A 26,929-nucleotide genomic window follows, 5' to 3' on the forward strand; every position below is an offset into this window, starting at 1 on the left:
CTCGTCAACACCTTGATAATCGAACGTTGAGGGTAGCAATGCAAGCAACACAACCTAGCGAGGGTAGCTAGCTTGGTCTAGATAAAGAGATCGGGCAGCGGCGCACACCAGGCCATGCCAGCCTTGGGAGACCCAACATGACGGCGTGCCCATAGGAAATACGAGCAACTGAAAGATTCGCTTGCGGAGGCGGAAATGTTTTGTACACTATGCTCTGTATCCAGCCCCTCCGGACCATCAGCCGGTGCCCGACGCCGTCGACGGGCGGTCCAGACTCCGGCTTCCAACGTTTCTGACTTTGATAATGTTTGATTCCTTTCAGTGTGCGTTGAGTCGGCCGATACCTGACGATGATCATGACGCCATGCAGAAAGGAAACTGAGGACAGCGTGTTGTGCCTTGCAGCCGCTCAGACGGATTCTGCGGAAGACGGGAGCTTGAACACCTCCATCAAAAGGGCTGGGCGACTCTTGCACACATGTTCGTGCTGGTATGTAGGCAATATGGAAACGTCAGGTCGCCAATGTTGTGATACCTCTGCTTGGGCTGCCTTTGGTCGTCGGGTATGGTGTTGCAGCGGGTAGAGCAAGTGGAGGGCTGAGGGCAACGTCGAGAAAAGGGGACTGCTGCCACAAGTGGGGAAGCTGGCGGTTTGAGGGACGAATGGGGCCCAATTGGAGTTGGAGTTCACAAATTTCTGAATCGTGACTTGTAGAGGTACTTGTAACATGACATCGATACGTGGCTAATCTTAGCGTGGCCCAAGAGGTTTTTGGGGCCAATGCACTTCTCTGAAAGCCGTGGGGAAGGGACGAGACAGCCGGCTAAACCATATCGGGCTAGCGTTGGAGGTTTTGGTTGAGGGTGTTGAGCTGCAACGGAGGGGCGGGGGGAGGCGCGTCTGTATCAATGACAGGGGCTGCGGGGTCAAAGTGGCATTCAACATTTGTGAAATTGGAACCAAACAGGCCAAACAAGCCGCCAGAAACAATGTTGGTTCATCAATTTCCAGAGGGAACTCGGTGTGTTTTCTGTTATTGCGCCCTGACGCGAGTAATCTGTACATCCATCAGTCCGTCAAATCCCATCTTGTTGCTGTTTGGCGTGAGTAGACCGTTCCTGCACCCTAGGGGATTCCCTGGCAGCAGTTGACGGAGAAAAGGGTGCCAAGTGAGTTTGTCCAAAGTTTCCTTGTCGTGTTGACGCGCGGTACTCAAGTACATATGTCAATGTATGCATTGTACCGTGTAAAATAGAAGTTGGGGTTCCAATTGCGATGCAGTGAGGTGAATTAAACAAGAAGGAGCCCACTTCGTATGTATGTATGTATCGTGCCTTCCCCTCCTCACTATCTCTCCCCGGCCCTCCTTCCCCTCGACGGAGTCCACGCACTTCCTTCGGTCTCCTTCAGTTTGGATTTCACCCCTCCCATCCTTCCATCCTCCATACCTCCTCATCCGATCCGCTCCTTCGGGGTTTAACACTACATCCTTGTGCTCCTTCTTCGCCGCCTGCCATATCTCCAGGCTTCTCTTTCTTTTCTGTCTGGTGTGTCAGTCTGTCTCCCCGTCCTTGCATCCCGTCTCCCTGGGTCAATTTCATCTTCCTCTTTGCCTGTAATAAGGGCCTTCACCATATCGAAGGTCATCTTCCGTGTCCCTTTTTCTGCTGCCCTTGCTGGCATCCACGGACGTGTGTTGTTTCAACCACCAAACTGACATTATCTGCTTGCTTTTCGGCAGCTTTCACATAGCCAGACGACGGGCACGCCATCTAACTGATTGCATTATACCCCGGGATACGCCTCATCTGCCCGATCCCCGCCCATACGTACCCTACTTTTCACCAAGAGACCTCGAAGACTATACCCCAGCAAACCACCAAGATGCGTCCCGAACTTGAGCAAGAGCTCGCCCACACCCTGCTCGTCGAGCTCCTTGCTTACCAATTCGCCTCTCCCGTGAGATGGATTGAGACGCAAGATGTCTTCCTTGCGGAGAAGACGGCCGAGCGGGTCGTCGAAATTGGTCCCGCCGACACCCTCGGTGGTATGGCCAGGAGGACGCTGGCCTCCAAGTACGAAGCATTCGACGCCGCCAAGTCAATTCAGAGACAGATTCTTTGCTACAACAAGGACGCAAAGGAGATTTACTACGATGTAGACCCCGTGGAGGAAGAGCCTGAGCCGGTTGCGGCTAGCTCATCATCTGCCGCTCCCACCTCCGCTGCCGCTGCTGCTCCGGCTGCCGCTGCTGCTGCTCCTTCACCCCCGAGTGCTGGCCCGGCGGCTTCAGTTCCCGATGCCCCAGTTCCCGCTCTTGACATTGTCAGGTCGTTGATCGCCCAGAAGCTCAAGAAGCCCTTTGCAGAGATTCCTTTGAGCAAGGCTATCAAGGATTTGGTTGGAGGTGAGATTAGACCAGATTCTGTTACTGACTGACATGACAATGACTAACAGAGTTTGCGTACAGGCAAGTCCACTCTGCAAAACGAAATCCTTGGTGATCTAGGCAAGGAGTTTGGATCCACACCGGAGAAGCCTGAAGATACGCCCCTCGATGAGTTGGGTGCTGCTATGCAGGCTACCTTCGATGGTAACCTGGGCAAGACAACCCAAGGTCTTATCGCTCGTCTTATTTCCTCCAAGATGCCCGGTGGCTTCAACATCACATCAGCACGCAAATACCTTGAGACAAGGTGGGGTCTCGGTTCTGGCCGTCAGGACGGTGCGCTTCTGCTCGCCATCACTATGGAGCCTCCAGCTCGTCTTGGCTCCGAGGCCGATGCGAAGGCCTATTTGGATGATGTTACTCAAAAGTACGCCTCGCATGCTGGCATCAGCTTGTCCACCGCGGCCGCGGCCGGCCCTGCTGCTGGAGGCGGAGGTGGCATGATGATGGATCCTGCTGCCATTGAGGCCCTTACCAGCGACCAGAAGGCTATGTTCAAGCAACAATTGGAGCTTATCGCCAGATATCTCAAGATCGATATCCGCGCCGGAGACAAGGCTTTCCAGGCGTCTCAGGAATCATCCAAGGTCCTGCAGTCACAGCTGGATCTTTGGATGGCCGAGCACGGCGATTTCTACGCTGCCGGCATCGAACCTGTCTTTAGCTCCCTCAAAGCTCGCATGTACGACTCCTCCTGGAACTGGGCTCGCCAGGATGCCCTCAGCATGTACTATGATATTATCTTCGGCAGGCTGCAGGCCGTTGATCGCGAGATTGTCAGCCAGTGCATCCGCATCATGAACCGTTCTAATCCCACCCTCCTCGAGTTCATGCAATACCACATCGATAACTGCCCTACGGAGCGCGGAGAGACGTATCAGCTTGCCAAGGAGTTGGGCGCTCAGCTCATTGAGAACTGTAAGGACGTTCTCAGCGTTGACCCTGTCTACAAGGATGTTGCCGTCCCTACCGGCCCCCGTACCACCATCGACGCTCGTGGCAACATCAAGTACGAGGAGATTCCTCGTGCAAGCTGCCGCAAGCTTGAGCACTACGTACAGCAGATGGCCGAGGGTGGCAAGATCTCTGAATACAGCAACCGTACCAAGGTCGAGAATGACCTTGCTCGCATTTACAAGCTGATCAAGCAACAGCACAAGCTCTCCAAGAACTCCCAGCTCGAGATCAAGGCTCTATATGGCGACGTCATCAGGTCTCTGAGCATGAACGAGAGCCAGATTATGCCCAAGGAGTCCAGCAAGGTCAGCAGCGTCTTGTCCAAGTCGTCGTCCAAGTCCAAGGGCAAGACCGAGACGATCCCCTTCCTCCACCTGCGCAAGAAGTCCGAGCACGGCTGGGATTACAGCAAGAAGCTCACCGGCCTCTACCTTGACTGCTTGGAGCAGGCGGCCAAGAATGGTGTTACCTTCGCCAACAAGTACGTGCTCATGACTGGTGCGGGCGCCGGTTCCATCGGTGCCGAGGTTCTCCAAGGTCTTATCAGCGGTGGTGCCAAGGTCATTGTCACGACCAGCCGTTTCTCCCGTGAAGTTACCGAGTACTACCAGTCTATGTATGCCAGATTTGGCTCTCGTGGCTCTCAGCTCGTTGTGGTTCCCTTTAACCAGGGTAGCGTGCAGGACATCAACGCCTTGGTCGACTACATCTACGACACCAAGACTGGTCTTGGTTGGGATCTTGACTACATTGTTCCCTTCGCCGCCATCTCTGAGCAGGGTCGCCAGATTGATGGCATTGACTCCAAGTCCGAGTTGGCTCACCGTATCATGTTGACCAACCTCATCCGCCTCCTTGGCAACGTCAAGGCTCAGAAGGCCGACCGCGGTTTCGAAACTCGTCCCGCCCAGGTCATCCTCCCGCTCTCTCCCAACCACGGCACCTTTGGTAGCGATGGTCTCTACTCCGAGTCCAAGCTCGGCCTCGAGACTCTCTTCAACAGGTGGCATGCCGAGGACTGGGCCAACTACCTCACTATCTGCGGCGCCATCATTGGTTGGACTCGTGGTACCGGCCTCATGTCTGGCAACAACTTGGTTGCTGAGGGTGTTGAGAACTTTGGTGTCCGCACCTTCTCCCAACAGGAGATGGCCTTCAACTTGCTTGGCCTTATGTCGCCTACTATTGTCGACTTGTGCCAGAGCGAGCCTGTCTTCGCTGATCTGAACGGTGGTCTTCAGTTCATCACCAACTTGAACGAGACCATGACTAGTCAGCGCAAGAACCTTATGGAGACCAGCGATATCCGCAAGGCCGTCACCAAGGAGACTGCTATTGAGAACAAGATCGTCAATGGCGAGGACTCCGAGGCTCTGTACAAGAAGAAGGTCATTGAGCCTCGTGCCAACATCAAGTTTGACTTCCCGACCTTGCCTGACTGGAAGTCCGAAGTTGCTCCTCTTAACGACACCCTCAAGGGTATGGTTGATCTGGAGAAGGTCGTTGTTGTCACTGGTTTCGCCGAGGTTGGCCCCTGGGGTAACTCCAGAACCCGCTGGGAGATGGAGGCCTATGGTGAGTTCTCGCTTGAGGGCTGCATTGAGATGGCCTGGATCATGGGTCTCATCAAGAACCACAATGGTCCTATCAAGGGCAAGCCTTACTCTGGCTGGGTTGATGCCAAGACTGGCGAGCCCGTTGACGACAAGGACATCAAGCCCAAGTACGAGAAGTACATCCTCGAACACTCTGGTATCCGTCTGATCGAGCCCGAGCTGTTCGAAGGTTACGATCCCAACAAGAAGCAGCTTCTCCATGAGGTTGTCATTGAGGAGGATCTCGATCCTTTTGAGGCCACCAAGGAAACCGCTGAGGAGTTCAAGAGAGAGCATGGCGATAAGGTCGACATCTTTGAGATTCCCGAGACTGGTCAGTACACTGTCCGTCTGAAGAAGGGCGCCTCGCTCTGGATCCCCAAGGCTCTGCGCTTCGACCGTCTGGTTGCTGGCCAGATCCCTACCGGCTGGGACGCCAAGCGTTACGGTATCCCCGACGACATCATTTCTCAGGTTGACCCCGTTGCTCTCTTCGTCCTTGTGTCTACTGTGGAGGCTCTTCTCTCGTCTGGTATTACCGACCCGTATGAGTTCTACAAGTACGTCCATGTCTCCGAAGTGGGTAACTGCGTCGGTTCTGGTATGGGTGGTGCCACTGCACTCCGTAACATGCACCGCGACAGATTCCTTGATAAGCCTGTCCAGAACGATATTCTTCAAGAGTCCTTCATCAACACCATGGCCGCCTGGGTCAACATGCTCTTGATCTCGTCTTCTGGACCCATCAAGACGCCAGTCGGTGCTTGCGCTACCGCTGTCGAGTCCATCGACATTGGTTACGAGACCATCATGGAGGGCAAGGCCCGCGTGTGCTTCGTCGGTGGCTTCGATGACTTCGGCGAGGAGGGCTCGTATGAGTTCGCCAACATGAAGGCTACCAGCAACGCTGTTGATGAGTTTGCCCATGGTCGCACGCCCAAGGAGATGTCCAGGCCTACTACTACCACGAGAAATGGCTTCATGGAGTCGCAGGGTAGCGGTGTTCAGGTCATCATGACTGCCAAGCTTGCTTTGGATATGGGCGTCCCCATCTATGGTGTCCTTGCTTTGACCACCACCGCTTCCGACAAGATCGGTCGCTCCGTCCCTGCCCCCGGCAAGGGTGTTCTTACTACTGCTCGCGAGCGCCAGGGTAGCCTCCCCTCGCCCCTGCTCGACATCAAGTACAGACGTCGCCAGATTGAGCGCCGGAAGAAGCAGCTTGAGAACGAGAAGGAGGAAGAGCTTGAGTATCTCGCCGATGAGGTTGAGGCCCTCAAGGCCGAAGGCAGGCCGCAGAAGGAGATCGACGACTATGCCCGCCATAGAACCCAGCACATTGAAGAGGAGGCCGAAAGACAGGTCAAGGAAGTTCTCCGCAGCTACGGCAACAACTTCTGGAAGGGCGATGCTACGATTGCTCCCCTTCGTGGTGCCCTTGCTACTTGGGGCCTCACTATTGACGATCTTGACGTCGCTTCTTTCCACGGTACTTCTACCAAGGCCAACGACAAGAATGAGTCGTCTGTCATTTGCCAGCAGCTCCGTCATCTCGGCCGCAAGAAGGGCAATGCTGTGCTCGGCATTTTCCAGAAGTATCTCACTGGTCATCCCAAGGGTGCTGCTGGTGCCTGGATGATGAACGGCTGCTTGCAAGTGCTCAACAGTGGCCTTGTCCCCGGCAACCGCAACGCCGACAACGTCGACGCTGTCATGGAGGAGTTTGACTACATTGTTTACCCTAGCAAGAGTATCCAGACTGATGGTGTCAAGGCCTTCTCCGTTACATCGTTCGGTTTCGGCCAGAAGGGTGCTCAGGCCATTGGTGTCCATCCCAAGTATCTTTATGCCACTCTTGACGAGGAGGCGTTCAACGCTTACCGCACCAAGGTGGAGGCTCGCCAGAAGAAGACCTACCGCTTCTTCCACAACGGTCTCATCAACAACACCCTGTTCGTTGCCAAGGATAAATCTCCCTACTCTGACGACCAGCTTCAATCGGTTCTTCTCAACCCCAAGGCCCGTGTTACTGAGGACAAGAAGACCGGCCAGCTCACGTATCCCGCCAACTTCATGGAGCTGGAGCCGGCGCAGAAGCTGCAGAAGAAGAGCGAGGAATCTCTTGAGTCGACTGTCGCCCGTGCTGCAAACCGTCTCAAGAACAGCAACACCCGTGTTGGCTTCGATCTCGAGGAAATTTCTTCCATCAACATCGACAATGAAACTTTCCTGGAACGCAACTTCACCGAGGCTGAGCTCCAGTACTGCAAGGCCCCTAGCACTGGTCGGTCGCCGCAGAAGTCGTTTGCTGGTCGCTGGAGCGCGAAGGAGGCCGTCTTTAAGTCCCTTGGTGTTACCGGCCAGGGTGCTGGTGCATCCTTGAAGGACATTGAGATTCTCTCGGATGGCAACGGGGGTCCCGTGGTGAAGGTACGTATCCCTTGTTCCGTTTTTGGTCGCTAGTATTAGTTGCTAACATATTCGTAGTTGCACGGTGCTGCTTTGGAGGCTGCGAACAAGGCTGGCGTTTCCAAGGTTAACGTGACGCTGTCCTATTCTGACAGCCATGCTGTTGCCATTGCTACGGCTCACTTCTAGAAGAAGAGAAGAAACGGGAGCGATGAGGGATGGGAACTGGTTTAGACGCTTACGCATCCTTTAGTTTCAGTGGCTTTTACCCGCCGCATATTACTATTCAGCATCCATAAACTTGGCGGTTATTTGGACGGAAGGCAAGAGGTGGTGGATTACAGGAGTTATAAAAGATGTTATATTTTGTCAGCATTTCTTTGGCGGCCAGGCGTATATTTCAGATGGTGGATTTAGCTAAATGGTAACGAAAGTCTGGAGCAGTGGGAAAATAGACATTTAGAGGTTTTGAAGACAACGCCGTTCACAAGAGCAAGACACTACGAGAGATTGTGACCGTTCGGCCTCGAACGCTGGGCACGCTTGCTGTTTGGTGTTATCTTGGGCTTATCAAGACGTCATGGCAGGTCGCCCTGACATGACCAGATTGGCCAATCAGATTGATCAATCAGGTCGCAATCGGATCGGGCAAGTGACGCTGATCAGAAAGACCAGGGGAGGAGTGCCAAAATCCGATCATCTCCGAGTGGTTAGGCTCACCTCTTGGATGTCCCTTGGCTTCCATTCCGGCACCCGTTGGTAGCCTTGGATCGGCAGCCGGCGCTGACCGCACTTCAAAGTAACCGAAAGCAAGGGACCAGATCCACCGATATACTCGATGTCCTATCGCGTATCGGCGGCAGGCGGGTAAAGAAGCAATGAGGCACAGGTCGAGGTTCCAAGAGAGAATCGGTATGTGGTGAATGTTTCGGCTACAATGTTTCATTGGTTATATGGCTCGGTAGGGGTAATGCTAGCCGTTTGACGCTCTTATCACCACCAGCCTGTTGTTTCCTAAGACTAAGACAGACTATAAAGAATCATCCTCTCCCCGGACTTTCTTTCTTTCCCTTCTAGTTTTGGGGGGGTTTGATGCCATTTCTCACCATTATCTGTTAGCAACAAGAGGACACGTTGTTTGGAAGCGCACACAGCAACTCGCACCTGTCAGTGTTCAACTTGCATCGGCTTAATCGTCAGACCGTTACAACCTTCACTTAAGCCAAACCCATCGTCTACGAATCCCGAGAATCCGGCTTCTTCTCATCAACCGCGCATATCATATGCAACAAGGGCATCATTGGCAATTGCTCGACCAAGTCTCGTTCATCCGAAAAGCCGAACCGGAACGGCCCGAACAAGCACATCAAGAGTCTGAGCGCGAGGTACCTTAATTGTAGCCTTCACTTCCCAGCACGGTACCTGAATATTTGGAGAAGTTTGGAGACATCGGTCCTCTTATACTACACACAACCCAGACAACATGGGTTCTCAAGAACAGACAACCCTGGTTACCCAGAACCAGCTCTTCTACGGCACCTTCATCTACCCCAAGACCCTGACCGAGCTCGAATACCTCTACAACACCGCCGTCGCCGTTGACCAGAACGGCACCATCGTTGCCATCAAGCGCGACTGTGACCTCTCCCAGGCCACCAGCACTCTTCTTCCACGCCTCGGCTGGGCCCCGAACAGCGTCACCATACACTCCTCCTCAGATTCCCATAACCAGTTCTTCTTCCCCGGCTTCATCGACACTCACCTGCACGCCCCTCAATATCCCAATGTCGGCATCTTCGGCAAGTCCACCCTCCTCGACTGGCTCGAGACCTACACATTCCCGCTCGAGGCCTCGCTCTCGGACCCGGCCAAGGCCCGGACCGTCTACAACCGCGTCATCCGCAAGACCCTGAGCCACGGCACCACGTGCGCCGCCTACTACGCCACCAAAGACGTCACCACCACCAACTTGCTCGCCGACCTGTGCCTACGTGCCGGCCAGCGCGCCCTCGTCGGCCGCGTGTGCATGGACCAGCTGTCTCCCGACTACTACCGCGACGCCTCGGCCGCCGACTCCGTGGCCGCCACCCGCGAATCGATCGCCTACATCCAGTCCATCGATCCGACCGGCGCCATCGTCCGGCCCGTGATCACCCCGCGCTTTGCGCCCTCGTGCTCCGCCCCCTTGATGGCCGACCTCGGCAAGCTAGCCGCCGAGACGGGTCTCCCTGTACAAACGCACATCTCGGAGAACGAAGGCGAGATCGACCTAGTCAGGGAATTGTTCCCCGCCAAGAAGATCGGGGCGAAAGGGGATACCTACACGCACGTGTACGACACTTTCGGGCTGCTGACGGACAAGACCATCCTGGCGCACGGCGTGCACCTGTCGGAGGAGGAGGTGGAGATCATCAAGGCGAGGGGAAGCAAGGTCAGTCACTGCCCGTGCAGCAACAGCGCCCTCGCGAGCGGGGCGGCGCGGGTGAGGTGGTTGCTGGAGCGCGGCGTCGAGGTCGGTTTAGGCACGGATATGAGCGGCGGGTATAGCCCGTCGGTGCTGGAGGCGGCGAGGCAGGCGGCGCTGGTGAGCCGGCATGTGGCTATGGGGTGTGCGTCGGTGGAGAAGGGGAGCAAGGGGAGTAAGGCGAATAAGGACGGGATAGATAGGGAGAGGGCCAAGTTGACGGTGGAGGAGGTGCTGTATCTGGCTACCAAGGGAGGAGCGGAGCTGGTGGGGATGAAGGGCAGGGTGGGCGGGTTTGAGGTGGGCATGGAGTGGGATGTGCAGTTGATTGGGCTGGGGAGGGATGTTGCGGATGGAGAGTATGAAGGTGAGGAGAAGGAGGAGGAAGGGAATGTGGATGTGTTTGGGTGGGAGAGCTGGCCGGATAGGGTGGCTAAGTGGGTGTATAATGGTGATGACAGGAACACGAGGAAGGTTTGGGTTAAGGGGAGGTTGGTGCATGAGAGGAAGTAAACTGGAGGGTTGGGTTTTCTTCTTGGAGTCTTCTTGGGTTTTCCTTGCATTGGAATACCAATAGGGATACCATAGGTGTTTTGGTGTGGGTATGGCATGAGACATGATGGAATGAAAGTTCATGAACTTTTATGAGCGATGTATTAAGAAGGTTCGCAAAGCTTGGATAGCTTCTTTTTCAGTTAGGTGGCGTTCATGTTTGCTTTCGGATGTTTGTGAAGACTCCCGTGCGAGACGGAATCGTAGGGACGTACCCCAAGCGCTACTATGGGGTATGTAAGGTCCTGACTCAGACACCTCATCATTAATTGATCCTTCGTGGCGCAATTGGCTAGCGCGTCAGACTGTTAATCTGGAGGCTGTAAGTTCGATCCTTACCGAAGGAGCAAGTTTCTCTTTTTTGCAACTTTCCTTTTCCGTCTTCTGGATGATGGTTTTCTTTTTCGCCTTTCGCATGTTTCTTCATGCCAGTTTATAGCTGACTTCAATGTCTCTTCCTTTTTGTCTGCAATCACTTTCCCGTTCTTCATCGTCTTTTCTCACGCGTTATAGGCTCCCATCGCCAATAACATATTTACCTTGCTGTTATGATATCCTGTTTAACGAATCAATTCAACCAGCTCTTGTGAAGTTTCAAACCTTCCATAATTTGGTACTGAACATACCTAGCTCTCACCAACAATCTCCTCATTTAACCAACCACCGATCAACCGCCCACCCCGTCGCCACCGCAAACACCGTCTTGTGCAGGATATCAATCACCTGCTCGTTGACCGGCCACGTCCACGGCAGCGCCCCCACGCCCGTCCAGTTCTCCAGCGTCTGGTCGATCAGTAAGCGGACTCCGACAAAGATCAGGTCGGCAAAGGGTCCCCGGATCCCGTTCCAGCTCATCAGCGCCCGAATCACGCCCGCCGCCGCGCCCTGCCCGTAGTGCATCGCCATGTTGAGCCCGAACAGCTCCGTGTCGGTCGAGGCGCGCACGGAGAGCAGCCGCTCGAGCGTGCGTGCTGGCACGTACGAGTTAGGACGGGAGGTGAAGAGCTGTTCGGACTTTTCGGCGAGGGTCATCCTGGATTTGGAAACGGATGTGGTTAGCAAGGTTCCATTGGGTGGAGAGGTGTGTCTGATGGGAGTTAAGAAGGTGAGGGCGCGGAGGGGAGGGTAGGTGCGTTACATGGTGACGCCGACGAGACCGGCGCCCAAGCCGTAGAAGATTACGGAGCTGAGGGGAAGCGAAGACGTCACCCGACCGGGAGTGGTGCTTCGGCGAGGGCCGGACATGACTGCGGTTGTCTTTGTTGCAGGGCTGGGTGTTTGGTAATTGCGATGTGTTGCTGTGACTGTGGTGGACGCTTTCTGTGGTGTGGATGCTGTAAACGTCGTTAAGAAGCGCAGAGGCTGGAGATACTGCAGAAAGTATGCGCCGAGAGGAGTTCGTGGGGGGTGTTTGTCGGTTGAGTTCAATGAATTGATGATCCAACTCTGAAAGGCAAGAGACTTAGTTTCGTAATGATGTATTGCTTGTAAGAGGCACGGGAACCTCTACGGCTACTGGCCCCACATTAACTGGTTGCGATGAAGTCATCACCAGCCATTTTGCGGGGCATATATCCGCCCATTCCCACCCTCAAACGCCTTGACAGTTGCCAAGACTTTGCTAAGCTAGCCACAACAACTAAGCGAGAACACACACACATATCGTAAAATATCGTCTTTTTATATAATTTCTGTACAGAATTAAAGTGCTATATAACCTCTTTTATCGTACAAAGTAAATAAAGCAATTATATTAATTAATTAAACTATCGTGATAATACTTCTTAAATCGATCTTAAAGAACTAGAAACGGATTCGTCGCGCTAACATTACTTCAATTTACTTCGACGACGAGGATTAGGGTTCGAATTAACTAATACGCACACCTCTACCCGCCCTACGAAAAAGAGTCATACTCTTATTAAATCTAAATTTATTACTAATTTATGTAAGAAGAAGGCTACCCTTAAGAAGGCTGCCTCTAAGAAGAAAGCTATTCCTAAGAAGGCTACCCTTAAGAATAAAGGGAAAGGGAAGGCGCCTACGCTAGAATTAAAGCCCTCTCTAAAATTAAAAGCGTTTTTAAAGCCCGAAATTAAAACCGAAGCTACTTCTGTACTATCTTCCCCGCCTATACGGCTAACCCCTATTAAATTCTCTAGCGACCCCGATAACGATTTTAATAACGACAAAGAAGAAGAAGAGGAGGAAGAAGAAGAGGAATAATAATTCCTTAATCTCCTTATCTACTTTACCCTTAAAAAGAAAGCTATTAATACCTTATTCTATTTTCCTAATAATAAGAACGTAATATCTCCAATTTGCCCGTAGGCGCTTCTAATTTAATTACGTACTCTAGCCTAACCGCGTACCCGCAAATAAATTGCGCCGCCTCCTAAACCTAAACTTAAACCCGCTTTCCCTTTCTATATTTAAGTAAAATTTACGGTTATAAAGTTATATTTTACTACTTTTAAAATTAAATGTCCCGCTATTCTTAACCGTAGGAATTATTAAAAAATCGAGGTCAAGCAAAAGAATAGTAAAATTTATAACTAGTAATTTAGAATAACCCTGTTTAATAAGGTCCTTCGTTTACAAATAGGGTATACTTAAAAAATTATCGCTAATACAACCACCGTTAGGATTAAGTACTAAATTATCCTTTATAATATTATACATACCGCTAGCGTTTATAATGATAATAGGAGGAATAAAGCTATAATTTATATGAAGACTATTATAATTATTCAACTTAATAATAATAATTATAATTTCAATAGCGATGGTATTATAAAAGTATATATCTGCAATAATATTATTTGGTACTATACTTTTATATTCGCTTTTTATTTTTACTTTCGTTAACCCGCCTGCTATAATATTAGCACCTATCCTTATTATTAACGTACCCTCTACCCTTACACCCTCTTGTAATAAAGTCAATCCCTTTATAATTACTATGCTATAATTATTATACTTGTTTATTACCCCTAAATTTAATATAGGGAGGGAGAGTATAATTAATATAATATTAAAGGAAATCGATAAATTCAATGAATAAGACCGCGAACGAAAGGTACGTAAGGAATGTAAATTTTATAATATTGCGTACTATAAGCTCTTTTAAATGTGAAAATATAATATTAGGTATAATTATAAGAATTATAATAAAAGAATTAATTATTAAATATATTACTTCGTTAATAATAGTAAAATATATTATAACATTTCTATTAAAAACGTAGGTAAATAAGTAGAAGCTATCGTAGCTAAGTATATTATTGTAACGGGTCTGCACGAGTTAAGTACAACGAGTAGTCGTAAGGTTGAAATGCTATATTTGACAAAGAGAGTAAAGGAAGACTGTACCAGAAGGGTACAGTCAAGAGAAGGTTTTATGTAGAGCGCTAAGATCGCACGGGCTAGGCAGTTATGCGGGTCTAGCCAACTAGAAGGCGCGTATCCCTATCGATAAGGCAGGAACCCTATCGATAAGGTAAGATACGGTTTGGTAATAGCCAAGCTTAACCCCTAGGCTCTAGCTCTATAATATTACCCCTCCTGCTCCCCCAAGGAGAGCTAGGTCTACCGTACAGAAATTATCATAGTATAGCTAATTATACGAGAAATAACTAAAATCCAGTACAACTACACCTAGTTAAATGCCTATTTAAACGGGAAAAATTAATAATACTAAAAAAGATAAGATCTCTCTATTTGAGCTCCTAAATAAACGTTATACTATACCTATTTACTACCCGAATTGGTAGTACTTACGCTTAAATACTACCTTTATAGAGCTACGCTAAAGGCCCTAGTACTAAAATTAAATTTAAGAATATTTCTAAACTTTGCCTATTTAGGAAATGTTCCATAAAAATAATATATACCCGCGATAGAATATAATTAAAACTATTACCTAATATTTTGTATTGTTTTACTTCTCTTACCAATAGTAGCTACTATTTTCCTCGCTAAGGAATGGCCTTAATAATCCTATGCCTACGAAATATAATATTTACTACCTCTAGGGTTGCGTAATAGTAAATATTAGTATTTAACTAACTATATATAATTAAAGGCAAATATTTAATTAATAAATAAGCTCCCTCTACTATAGTTTTATTAGGGTAGCTAATATTAGTTTTACTTAATCCGAATATTCTTCCTCTTTATAGTTATTGCTATTATAACCGCCTAAGCCCCTACCGGGTTACACTTGAACATTATTTATCCTCGTCTTTTATTTATATTATTTAAATTAGTAAAAACAATTCCTATAATTCGTATATTTGCCCTCATTCTTCTACCTATTCTTCTACTTCTAAAATGGTAACGAAGGCTTAGTTACTAAAATATTAATAGAAGTATTTATAGGATTACTAGCGTTATTATTAACCGGGGCCTACTTCGATAAGGAGGAGGCTAAAAGAAAAGTATTACTATTAAAACGACGAAGATATTCTAGTAGTAAAGAATACTACTTAAGTACGTCGGTTCGATCGGAGAGGCGTTACTTCTAATTATAGTTTAAGGAGGCCGTTAATTAATTGATTTTGGCGGCGTCTGACTAAGAATTTGTATGAGCGCAGTAAAGCATTTTTTTGAATCGAGCGAAAAAAGGCCGCTATAGATTCCTTAGAGCCGGATTTTTAACGTAGCTAGTAAAGTTCCTAACTAGTACGTTTAATAGTATTAGGGTTCCCGTATATAAGTTTAAATTTATTAATAAATTTATGAGGAGACTTAGGAGTGGTAGCGAATGTAACGAGCAGTTTCTTAACGGCGGGTAATAAGCAAGCGAGTAGATAATAAAACTACGCTTTTGAATTACTAATAGATAGGCTATTTATATAGAGTTTAACTTGTGCGCTCAAAACTTAAATTTCGAATTCCTCCTTATTACTAGAAAATTTTTCGAGGGTAGGGAGGATTGGCTTCCGGGGAGCCGAAGTTTTGAGGGCGGCGAGCTCGTTCAGAACGTTATCGAAGGCAACGCTAAATTAGCTGAGGCGTTCTTGGGGGTCTTGGGACTACGGGATCTAATTCGGTGCTATTATCGAGAAGGACGGAAGTCCGGGCAGCGAAGGGAATCGGTCAGTAAGAACGGTTGTCGTGGATAACGGTAGGAGACTCTTTGGACGTGCCTGCAAACGTTTAGCAACGGTAGTAATTAAAAAGAGGGTCAAATATAATATAACGGGTCTGCACGAGTTAAGCACAACGAGCAATCGTAAGGTTGAAATACTATATTTAATAAAGAGAGCAAAGGAAGACTGCACTAGAAGGGTGCAGTCGAGAGAAGGTTTTGTGTAGGGCGCCAAGGCCGCACGGGCCAGGCAGTTATGCGGGTCTGGCCAACCAGAAGGCGCGCATTCCTATCGATAAGGCAAACACAGCTTGGCAACAGCCAAGCTTAACCCCTAGGCTCTAGCCCCATAACAATTATTATACGAAATCCTCCTACTTTAATTATTTAAAAAATAATTATAATAAAGACTATTACGGTTAATACTAATTCCAATAGTAGGAAACGTAGCGGTAATAGGCTCCTAATATATATTAATATTATTAATAATATTAATAGTAGTAATAATAATACTAGTATAAAATCTATTAATAGTTTTTTATAAATAACGTTAAAAAGGAAAGAGAGGCTATTAGTACTGTAATACTCCCTATAATAAGTATACCTATATCCGCTATACTAATTAATATATTACCTTCTATATAGTTACTTTTACTACCTAATTCTCCCGCTTCCTCCTCCTTCCTCTACTATAATTATTTTTATTATTACTATACCGGTACCGGGTACTATAATAACTTTACTAAACGTTGCTTTAAATACGCCGTCTAATTATTAAATTATTATATTTTATAATTACCCTATTAATTATAAGACTTTAGTGGCTAAACGTAACCCTCTACCCTTATTTACTATATATATATAAGTACCTTCTATTTTATTTTTAATCGTATTTTTAATACTTCTATTAATTACACCTGTTTCCTGCGGTGCCCTGACTGGCCTATAATGATAGCACCAGTACAAGGTTGCTACAGTGAACTATGCACTTGTAGCAGAGCGGAGCGGAAGCGGTAGGAAGTACGACAGCAATGCTGAAGGAAGCAGCGTAGTTGCAAGTACAATAAAAGGATGTTGTAAAAGAGGTCTTAGAGAGGACTCTGCTCTCAAGACAGAAGATTACAGTGGACTCTGCACTGTGAGAAAAGACTATATTGTATTGCTTGACTTGTGCTTGCTTGCTTAAGGAGTGACGAACTGAAGGAGAGGAGAGGTCTCTATATACATGGACACTAAGCATCTAGAAGCTTCTGTTGAATCCTGTGATGACAAATCAGTCTGGAAGAAATGCTAGCTAAGTTATAAGACTCTAGAATACAGTGGCAAAACCTCTTGTATTCTAGTACATTCTGTGGGGACTGAGTCAACTGATTCCGTAGAAGGAATAGTTCAACTAGCCTTCTATACTACAAGGTAGTACAAGGCAGTTACAAGGCACAGTACTAGCCACACGTTAACAACACCCCCTTCTATTACCAACGAAGATAAATCCCCTCTAGCTCCCTTTTCCCCGTAGAAGGATATTACAATCGATTACGTTACCCCGCTATTAAAAAATATTTACTTTAGCCAGACCTTTAAATATATTGCTATTATTATCGACCATTTAATTAAAATACGGTCTTATATTCCGATTGTAACTTTAGAAGTAGAAGAATTTGCGGATTATTTTATTAATTATATTTATTCGATTTATAATTTACTAAATATCGTCCTATCTAATAAAAATATTTAATTTATATTATACTTCTAATCTACCCTCTATAAGAGATTATCTATTATTTGCAAATTAATTTCCGTTTTCCATCCTTAAATTAATATTTAAACTAAATAGATTAATGCTAAAGTAGAATAATTCTTACGGCTTTATATTAATTAAATATAGACGGACTAGGTAAAATAATTATTTATTATAGAATTCGCTAATAATAACACTATATCTTCATTAATAAATATTTCCCTCTTCTTTGTTAATTATAATTATTACCTTCGGATAAGTATTGAACTTTTTATACTACCCTTCTTTAATTTATCGCCAGCTTAATTAAAAGAATATTATAAAATTTCTAAATTAGCGGACCGCTTCTAAAAGATTTGGGATTTTATAATTTAGTAGATTCGTTGTACCTAAGAACGATATAAGGATAATACTAATAAAAAATGTATAAATTCCCCTAAGTACTAGCTTACTAATATAATTTTATTAAATATAATAAATTTTGTAACTAGCCGCCCTTATATAAAATTTTTATTATATTAGGAAGGACCGTTTAAAATTATTTGAATTGAATTTTATATTGTTTATTTCGCCCTACTAATTAATATAAAATATTCGTTAATCTTCTACGTTTCTATAATATAATTATAGTTTAGTAAGGGATTATTAGGATAGAATATATTATTGGATATTAGGGTAAATAACGGTTGTGTTATAATTCGAATGGATAATTAGGAGGAATATGAGGAGTAGGCGTTCGAAAGGTTTATCAATTGCGCCTAGCGGGGCGGTAATTTATATTAGTACTATTACGTTAAGTAGAAAATCGGGAATTTAATTTAGGAATTTGTTAGTAATATTATCGATTATAAGTACTGCTTATAGTAGTTCTATTGTAAGAACCCGGATAAGCCGGTCCCCCTAAAGGTTTAGAACTTCTTTTACCGCGTCGCGTCCAATTCCTTAGTTCCTGCCTTCGATTTTCTAGTTCCTGCCCCCGTTCCCGGGCTTATTCCGGAGCCTTTATAGTATTGTTCTGTTCGTTTTTAACGAGAAACTGCCTTAGTTATTAATATAATAAGGTTACTCCCGGATTCAGTTATGGTAGTCGAAGTAAATACGACGGTTAGTAAGGAGGTGGATGATAAGTTGTGCTTAATATTCGGAAGGATTATACGACGTTTAATAGATATATAGTTAGGAAAGTTACTCCCGACGTAGTTTGTGGATTATAATAGAATAGTATAAGGGGATGAGTCTATTACTATATATATATATATATTTTTTTTTAAGTTCTACGAGCTTCTTTTAAGGGGGGATAGTATTATAGGGCTAGTTTGTGATGTGATTGTACTGTATTGATTGTATATGTACTATGTTAGAGTTGGTGCTATGGCTTAGAGCTATGTATTTATATATTGGTTATATATTCTAGTTACGTGCAGTCTCACGTGCGCGCGTACGGACTAGTCCTACTTGGGCTTTCGCTTATATAGCTAGTCCTCTACGCACACTTCCCTTTCTCTCCTTCGTATAATAACGCATATCTTACCCTACCCCTAACGGTGCCCACTCGCCCCGTAATACCCGTCCGCCGGATTAAATTTCTCCGTCCAATATTTAATACCGAAATTATACGTTACTAATTCTAACGCTTACCGATCTTACTACGTACTAACCCTATCCTTACTTTTAAAATACTAGAAATTTAAATAATTTATAATAATAAAGAAAAGTTAATTAACGTATAATAAATATTACTTCTATACTTTTAGCGCACTTATAATTATTAATAATTTGCTATTACTAACGCTATAACGTATTTCCTCCGGAAATTTCTTACGAAAAAAGAATATAATAAGGTATTAACGTATTTTATATAATTGTATTAATACTACGCCAATTACAAAATCGAACGTATCCGTTTCTATTTAAATTGGTAAAGCAGAATTAAAATATTATAATATCGGTACCTTTTAAAATAACCGTTTTAATTATTTAAATACTATTTTAGCCGGTTCTAATAATTCGAATAATTTCTATTTTTTTCCTTTTAATAAATCTATTAACGGAGCCGTAATTTTGGAGTAGGACTTTATAAACCGTTGATAGAACTTTATAAACCCTAAGAAAATTTGGATATTATAGATACTTGTTAGGGCTTCTTAATCCGTAATTGCTATAACCCTCTCCGGATCTATTAAAATACTTTCAGGTGAGACTATATAGCCTAAAAATAAAACCCTCTTAATATAGAATTCGTATTTATTTAAGTTAACATATAAGTTACGTTTGCGCAAACGTTAGAAAAATTTTTTAATATATTTATAATAGTTTTCTTTATTTTTATTTTAAATTATAATATTATTAAAGTAAGCGATATAAATAATATTAATTAAATTTACTAGTAGGTTATTAATATACGTTTAGAAAATAGTAGGAATACTAATTAATCCTATTAATATAATTAAAATTTTATAGTACTTATACTTCGTATAAAATACTATCTTCTCTTTATTTCCTTATTTAACCCGAATACAATAATATACATCCTTCAAATCCAATTTTATAAAAGTCTTTACTAATAATAACCGATCCAAAATCTCTTAAATAGGAAATAATACTATATAGTTCTTCTTCATTATTTTATTAAATGTACGGTAATTAATATATAACTTTAACTTACTTCCTTTTTTTAAGAAAAAAATAATAAGAGCCCTTACTAAATTAATAAATAGACGAATTTATTTTTTATATAATGTTTCCACTAATTATTCCTAAAGTATTTCTAATTTTTTAATATTAAATGCGTAAATAGGGCCCTAAGGAGTAGACTTTCCTTCGACTAAATTAATATAATACTTTAAACGGTTATACTATAGTAAGAGTATAGCCAACGCTTCGAATACTTATTAAAACTCTTTATATTCCGGAGGGATCGTCGGTTCCGCGGCGGTTATCTCTTCCTCTTTAATTTTAACGACAGGTAGCTTCGGAAATATTAATTCTAATAAAGGTTCTAATAGTAAGTAAATTCTCTTTAATGTAATTTTAAAAATTTTAAAGGGTATATCCTAAATATATTAATAAATATAAGAGTAAGTATATTAAAAGAAGTATTAAGGAAGTCCGGGATATCTAGTAGAATTAAAAATTCTATACGTAAAGATAGGAGAATTTCGAAAAGGATAGTCGAATATAGTGAGGAATTAAAATTATTAAAAGATTTTAATATTTCTTTCGAGTCTAATATAAAAATTAAATTCTAACGCGGGCCGTAGAAAAACGCTACCGCTTCGTAAATATGCTTGGTCAGCTTTTTACTCATTTCTAAATTTTATACCTTAATCCGAAATTAGAATTTCTTCTAATATTAATCGATTTCTAAATTATATTCATATAATTAAAGGTAATTAAAGATAATATTTACACTAAGGGAATCAATAATTATAAATATAATCCTTTTCTTCCGTTTAATACTATAGGAATCGTACATTTTAATAAAATAAATAATCGAACTACATACGGGAACGGGTTAGAAAAAGAAATTAACAAAATAATAATTTATAAGTTCTATTTTAGCGTCCGACGGGAATAAATACCTTCTAATAAAGTTTAATTCTACGTTAAAATTTATTAAATTATAAGTTTTCTACTAATTTCTATATATTTTTACCGATAACTTCGTATTTAAATATAATTACAATATACCTACACTTCTTTAGGCCAAAGTAATCATAATCTTTACTAATACTACCAACTTAATATTCATACCTTAAATTAGAATACTACGGGGAATAAAGTATTAATATAATATATAGCCTAATTTACCGTAATTATAATAAATATACTTAATATAAGAAAATACCGAATATTTAAATTTATTATACTTATAGTAAATATATACAATTTTACTACCTGGTATTAACCGTATATATATTTAAATTAACTACAATAATAATAAACAATATTAGAATTAATAGAAACCGTAAGGAAAAGACGAAAGTAATTACTAAGACTAAAACTAAATATAGGAATAAAAATAGGAATAAAAGTAAGAAGAAAGAAGGAGAAAATAAATAGGGATACGGTATTTAATGGTACTAACGTTACATTATTAATTCTAAAATTTCTAAACTTTCTAATCGTTTTATATACGCTACCACTTCGATTAATATATTAATATTATTCGCCAACAAAACGCCATTACATAAATAGGGATATAAATAATTTACTTATTATAGGATATATAAATATTCTGATTATTCGTGGAATAAATTAAACTCTTCAATATAAAAACGGTCGTAAAATATATAAATAGTTTTAATAGTACTTTATTATATATATTTAAAATTAGTAAAAGCGGAACGTTCGATAATTTAGATATTACCGCTATATTCCTTCTTTAAAAAAATACATAGGTCTTTTTAAATAGGAAGGTTATAAGTAGGATTATAATTAATTTTTTTTAAAGGCCGTAATATATTTAATTTATGCATTTTTAAAATTACTTTTAATATAATTAATAGCAAAAGAAAAAGGTGTCCGGTGGTATTCGAAATAGTAATTATTAATATTAAAAATGAAATTATATAATTAAGAAGAACTTTCGCTAATAAATTTAAAAATATTAAACTTAAAACAATATTGAAATAAAGTAGTCAATTAAATCGGTTAAGTAAATATAGGAATAATAAATATTATAATTTAGAGAGCGATGATAGGAATAGGAAAGGTCGAAAGGCGCGCTTAATTATAGAAGAAATAATTTTAATAGTAGAATCCGAGAAAAACGGGAAAGTAATTACTAAATTAATTTTATTCCAATAAATCAATAAAATTATTCTAATTATAAAGAAATAAGTAGGATAGGAGGTAAATTAAAAATAATTTAATAACCGCTACGTAAGATTTAAAGAGTCTCTACTTCTATACTATAATATCGTTCTCTAAATAGTAGAAAGGATTGCGCAAAACGTACGAAAGGGTAAAGGAATAGTCGCTATCCGAATTATCATCGTCTATTTCTTCAATAATCAGCTAATAATATTAAAACGAAAGAAAAAACTATTACTAAAGGATATTATCGGCTACAGTAAGAGGGGTAATAAATCATTTTTATATACCAGAAGTAGAGGGAAGGGTTTCTTTAACAATCTGAAAAACGGATCGTCCGCTATATATTTACATCCTATTGGTAACAGCTTAACTCCCGTAAGAAAAGTTATTAACGTATTAAAATTAGAGAGGAAGGTAGATTAAAATACTCATAGACAGCGCAAGTACGTAGGGGACGTTAAAGTAGAGGAAGGATTAAAAATATATTAATAACTAATCCTAATAATTTTAGAAGTAAATTCGACCAGCTATTTATATCATTACAAGCTCTATTCTATAGTAGCCAAGTCCGCGACGGCTCCGAACCGTTCCAACGCTATATTGCGGCGCTATACTATACGGACATCAACGCTCCTCGGCGCTAGCATAGGTCCAACGCCTAATAGGTCCCTAGCGACCTAATAAATAATATCGAAATTTCGTTTATATTAATATACCATATGTACGCTTACGCTAGCGGCCGTTGCAATATTGTTAATATATTCATCGTTATAGAATATTAAATTTATAACGGCTTACTAGCTTACGTTAGGAACCTTTATTATATTGTATAACGAAAAGACTAGTCAAGATAATAAAAACGCTAGATAAAACAATGGCCAATATACTAGCATTAAAATACTAGCTTTCTAGTACAGATTTTGATACGTTATGATGCGATACAATTAATTTGCATTAATTAAACGGTTAAATCTAGTCAATCTGTCAAATCTATATTCAAATCGGTATTATAGCCAGCTCAACCCAACTAGCGTGCCAATACTATCAAGGCGTTTGAGGGTGGGAACATCATATGCATCGGGTTAGGGTTGGATGTGAGAAATCACCCCTGTTGGTGATTCTAACTCGCTTCTTTAACCATGAGTGTGTTTCCACGCCTGAAAACAACAACATATTCGGAACATCGCCATGGAAACTCAAAGGAGCTTTTATACTTATAAATGCACCTGAGCCTCTGCGCCATTCCTCCCTACGATTGGACTCTACGAGAAAAAGCATATCGTCCGCACGTGGACTCGGAGCGTTGAAAACTTGCGAATATGTGGCTTTTCTGTCCCTGACAGCTCAAGAACTGGCAATTGGTGAGCTTCTTTCGTGGCGTTTGTTGTCATGAGTTGAATCTGTTTTTACGGTATCGATTATGCAGAGGACTTTTTTCTCTTCCACTGTATGCAAAGTATCGGATAAACAAGATGAAAGGGGTCAAATATCCAGGGTCTGCCGGTGCTAAATTCGCCCGTCTTCTCGCGGATCTCTCATTTCGAGCAGCTCACTGTTAACGCAGCTTAAAGGGTGTTAGCAATATCGGGGGAGTTCTTGAGAGCTACTAACAGAGATCTCTACCGTACTATCTAAGTGCCAACTCAACCCAGAGCTACTGCACGTCATCACGTTGCCGTCTTGCTATTCTCAGCCGCACACATCGCTAAATTGCACTTTTGCAACACTCCCATGCGAGTCCTCTGTGATTTTGGGTTTGACGATACTATTCTTGTTCGCTTTCAATGCCGGCCATCCGTGAAAACGCCAAAGATGGGAGCTCCAAGCACAAGAATGCCCAACTGCGGGGCTACCACCCACACTCTTCGAATGCTGACGCTTCCCGCAAAGGTTTCCTACTTCGTCCCTCGTTCGCCTCAGCCTTCCCTTCTCGGCATGGCAGGAATGCTACTAAAACACCACCACTGACCCCTACTGACCCCCACAGAATCCTGAAATGCGTTGGCAGATTGTCAGTGCCCAAATTACTTCGATCTTCTAGTAGTCAAGCTACTGCGAGTTGCTCCAACAGACAGGGGAAGAAGATGCTCACAAGATCAGTCAAAGAAGATCCCATCCGGAAACCGAAAGAGGTGCTGCAAGGAAAGGCTATGGGCGTTGTGTTGTGGAACAGGGGACCTCTTTCAGCTCCCAAGCGAGACCCAAGCTTCCAAACGACTTGGCGCTCTCCTCCACGAATCGCAGCTTATTCTTCTGGTCATGTTCCCTAAACCACCCACGTCTACCACGCAGAGCTCTCATCAATATGGCATTCTTGGCTTGATGTTGCCACGCTACATGAGCCCCTTTCGCAGCCATTATCTAGCCAAAACCGGACAGCGGGGGGTGGAGAAGAGAGTAGAGTCATCCCTCACGTTACAATAAGGTGTGTGTCCGAAATCGAAAGGCGGGAGGGGAGGCAGCCAATTGGGGCCTTGAGTGGCTTGGCAATGAGGAGATTACAATGCTGCGGGCTGAAGGTGTGAAGGGAAGGATTAGAATAAGAAGGGCTGGAGGGTAGGTGCCGTGTACCTCTAGCTCTTTGTTTGGACAGAGCAAATATTACAGCTCTGTTCCCCCGTCTTCAACCACCAACCCGAATCTCGTTTTGATCCGCGACCCGTGTCAGGATCCATCCACCGAAATACAAGAACTCGAACTACTTACCGATCGATATCGATATCGAATAGTCCGAGAGGCGCAAAAAACAAGATGGCGTCAGCCCGTGGACTCACCGCTGTTGGAGTTCCTCCATTCCCGTCATGGATTCTTTACATTCGGATTGCCATCCTCGTGCTATCACTTGTTCTTCTGGGTGTTGCGGCGTGGGCTGTCTCGTTGTTTTCCGTAGGAGGGTCTGCGGCTTATGGATATACGGGCGCTAGTGGGATGATGGTCTTCGTGGTACGTGACTGCTTCCTTCTGTAGTCTCTGTCAGCGCAAGAGCTAATTATTTGTTCCTTCAGACCATTTGGAGTCTTGTAGTTTATGGGGGCTCCCTCGGGTTCCAATTTGGGGCACCTCACCTCTTCTACCGCATCGTCGGTCTTATTCTTTACAGTCTCGCAGTGATCTTCTGGCTTGCGGGTTGGGCGTATGCGGCAAGCCAGGCGGCTCTCGTGCTCGACTGGGTTGGAGGTTATGGTGGTGAAGTTCATGACTACGGCTCAGCCTTGGCTGTGTGCGCCGGTCTAGGTGCCGTTGCCTGGTAGGCTTCCCCATGTCTACCGAGTTCTTCTTTTCGGTAGAACTAACGAGTATTTCCATAGGGTCCTGTCAATCATCGATCTAGTCTTTTTCATCCTCGCTTGTGTTCGCGAAGCCACGGCGCCGAAGCTCAGCCAGGCTGAACTCGGACAAGTGCAGCCAACCGCTCCTGTTGCGTCCGTCACTACCAATGAGCTACCTCACGAGCAACCGGTATATTCGCAGCAGCCCTATGCGACACAGTAGACGGACGGCCTTGAACACTTGTATGGGGAACTAACTTTGGGGACTCGGAATTGTCACTGGGTATTGCGTCGGCCTCATAAGGGGCTGCTTGATGGCTGTCGCTAGCCTCTCGTTTTTATGGTATTTGTCACGGCGTTGAATGGGCTGCCCGCGGAGAAAGCGGTTCGATCGGAGTTGGGCCACGACGGAGTGACTACCCGAAACGTTCACTCTTTTTCTATTGTCACTGCAGTTTTTGCTTCTTGAGATACCACGGTCAAAAGAAGACGGCGCGATGTTGAAGGATCTGATGATGTCACTCTCACACAAAGGGTGGCGAGACTTATCTAGGAAATAAATAATTCATGAATGACGATTACTTTGATATTACGACAGAAACAATATTTCCTGGTGGGCTGATTGAAAATTCCAAAACCATTTTCAACGGCAGGTGCAATGTGGAATGTGGCATAGGGGCCTGATGCCCCAACGCACAATAACTGAAAAGTGGAAGGCACCAGTGATTACGAGTCCATTCCTACCTTCCACTCCGATATACATTTGAGGAAGCGTCATTCGCCAATTTGAGACTGTACCTGCATCACGATCTGCGTGTCTCTTCTTTTCCCCCCCGAACTTCTCACTGGACAACCGGGCTCATGATACTTCACCTCCTGGACACGACACCCGCATTGTCACACCTTCCGACAGATCCACGATCTCTTCGTGATCTTGGCACACAAACTTGTTGATTATTTCGCAGCTCATTTTTGTTGTTCCTCTACGGCCGAGTCCATTGGAGGTCACTTACCTGTTGGCATGCGTAAAGCAGCTCCCTCCAGCGCATATCATCAGCCAGGTGTCGAGAGACTCCTATATAACAGACAAGCTACGCCCTCCAGTCATAATCCGTTGATCACCACCTCGAGGTTTCTTCCAGGCACTTATCCCTTCCTTCTCCCATCCACTTTACCCATGGATACTACTCTCAACATTTTCCGTCCCCGGCGCTCGACCAACCCACTATCATCTGTTCAGGATTGCTACTAATGACGATGGAAGTTTAGACAACGCTTTTGCGGTGATATCAGTTCTCGATGCTCAACGCCAGTTTGACACCGCCTGTCACCTCGACATACACACCGCAAAGTTACGATCACAGTAGACTAGCAAACACAACAAGCATCAGCCACAAAGCGCTGTATTGTCCCTCCAACGTCGATACTTCTTCCGATGCCAAATTCTCCAATCTTCGGAATCTACTGGTGAGGGCTCCCCGTGTCACGAAAGAGAGGGAGGACGTTGAACATGTGCGACACGGAAAGCAAAATGGAAGAGCTACCCATGTGTGTGACTATCATGTCTTGTCATTTTCCTATCCCT

General features: G+C 44.0%; 4 protein-coding genes and 1 non-coding gene across 5 annotated transcripts; 4 read left to right on the top strand and 1 right to left on the bottom strand.

The window, feature by feature from the left end:
• Positions 1-1,764: 1,764 nt before the first annotated feature.
• Positions 1,765-7,976, top strand: B0H65DRAFT_310848 (fatty acid synthase alpha subunit reductase). The gene is made up of 3 exons (XM_062823295.1): positions 1,765-2,408; positions 2,472-7,432; positions 7,490-7,976. Exons 1-3 carry the CDS (start codon positions 1,886-1,888, stop codon positions 7,598-7,600), a joined length of 5,595 nt encoding a protein of 1,864 aa, XP_062677479.1. The 5' UTR covers positions 1,765-1,885; the 3' UTR covers positions 7,601-7,976.
• A 649-nt stretch (positions 7,977-8,625) lies between these two features.
• B0H65DRAFT_310910 (uncharacterized protein) lies at positions 8,626-10,731 on the top strand. The gene has a single exon (XM_062823297.1). It carries the CDS (start codon positions 8,895-8,897, stop codon positions 10,386-10,388), a length of 1,494 nt encoding a protein of 497 aa, XP_062677480.1. The 5' UTR covers positions 8,626-8,894; the 3' UTR covers positions 10,389-10,731.
• B0H65DRAFT_t419 lies at positions 10,701-10,774 on the top strand. The gene has a single exon. It is a non-coding gene; the product is annotated as a tRNA-Asn (tRNA).
• Positions 10,732-11,761, bottom strand: B0H65DRAFT_310909 (uncharacterized protein). The gene is made up of 2 exons (XM_062823296.1): positions 11,566-11,761; positions 10,732-11,460 (listed from the first exon to the last, which is right to left on the bottom strand). The coding sequence occupies exons 1-2, from the start codon at positions 11,670-11,672 to the stop codon at positions 11,076-11,078; spliced, it is 492 nt and encodes a 163-aa protein (XP_062677481.1). The 5' UTR covers positions 11,673-11,761; the 3' UTR covers positions 10,732-11,075.
• Positions 11,762-24,826: 13,065 nt separating this feature from the next.
• On the top strand, positions 24,827-25,567 carry B0H65DRAFT_511960 (uncharacterized protein; the record flags this gene model as incomplete). The annotated part of the gene is made up of 3 exons (XM_062828532.1): positions 24,827-25,018; positions 25,081-25,322; positions 25,384-25,567. 3 exons carry the CDS (start codon positions 24,827-24,829, stop codon positions 25,565-25,567), a joined length of 618 nt encoding a protein of 205 aa, XP_062677482.1.
• Positions 25,568-26,929: the final 1,362 nt, after the last annotated feature.

Source organism: Neurospora tetraspora (genome assembly GCF_033439725.1).
Source record: "Neurospora tetraspora strain CBS 560.94 chromosome Unknown B0H65scaffold_8, whole genome shotgun sequence".
NCBI classification, from domain to species: domain Eukaryota; kingdom Fungi; phylum Ascomycota; class Sordariomycetes; order Sordariales; family Sordariaceae; genus Neurospora; species Neurospora tetraspora.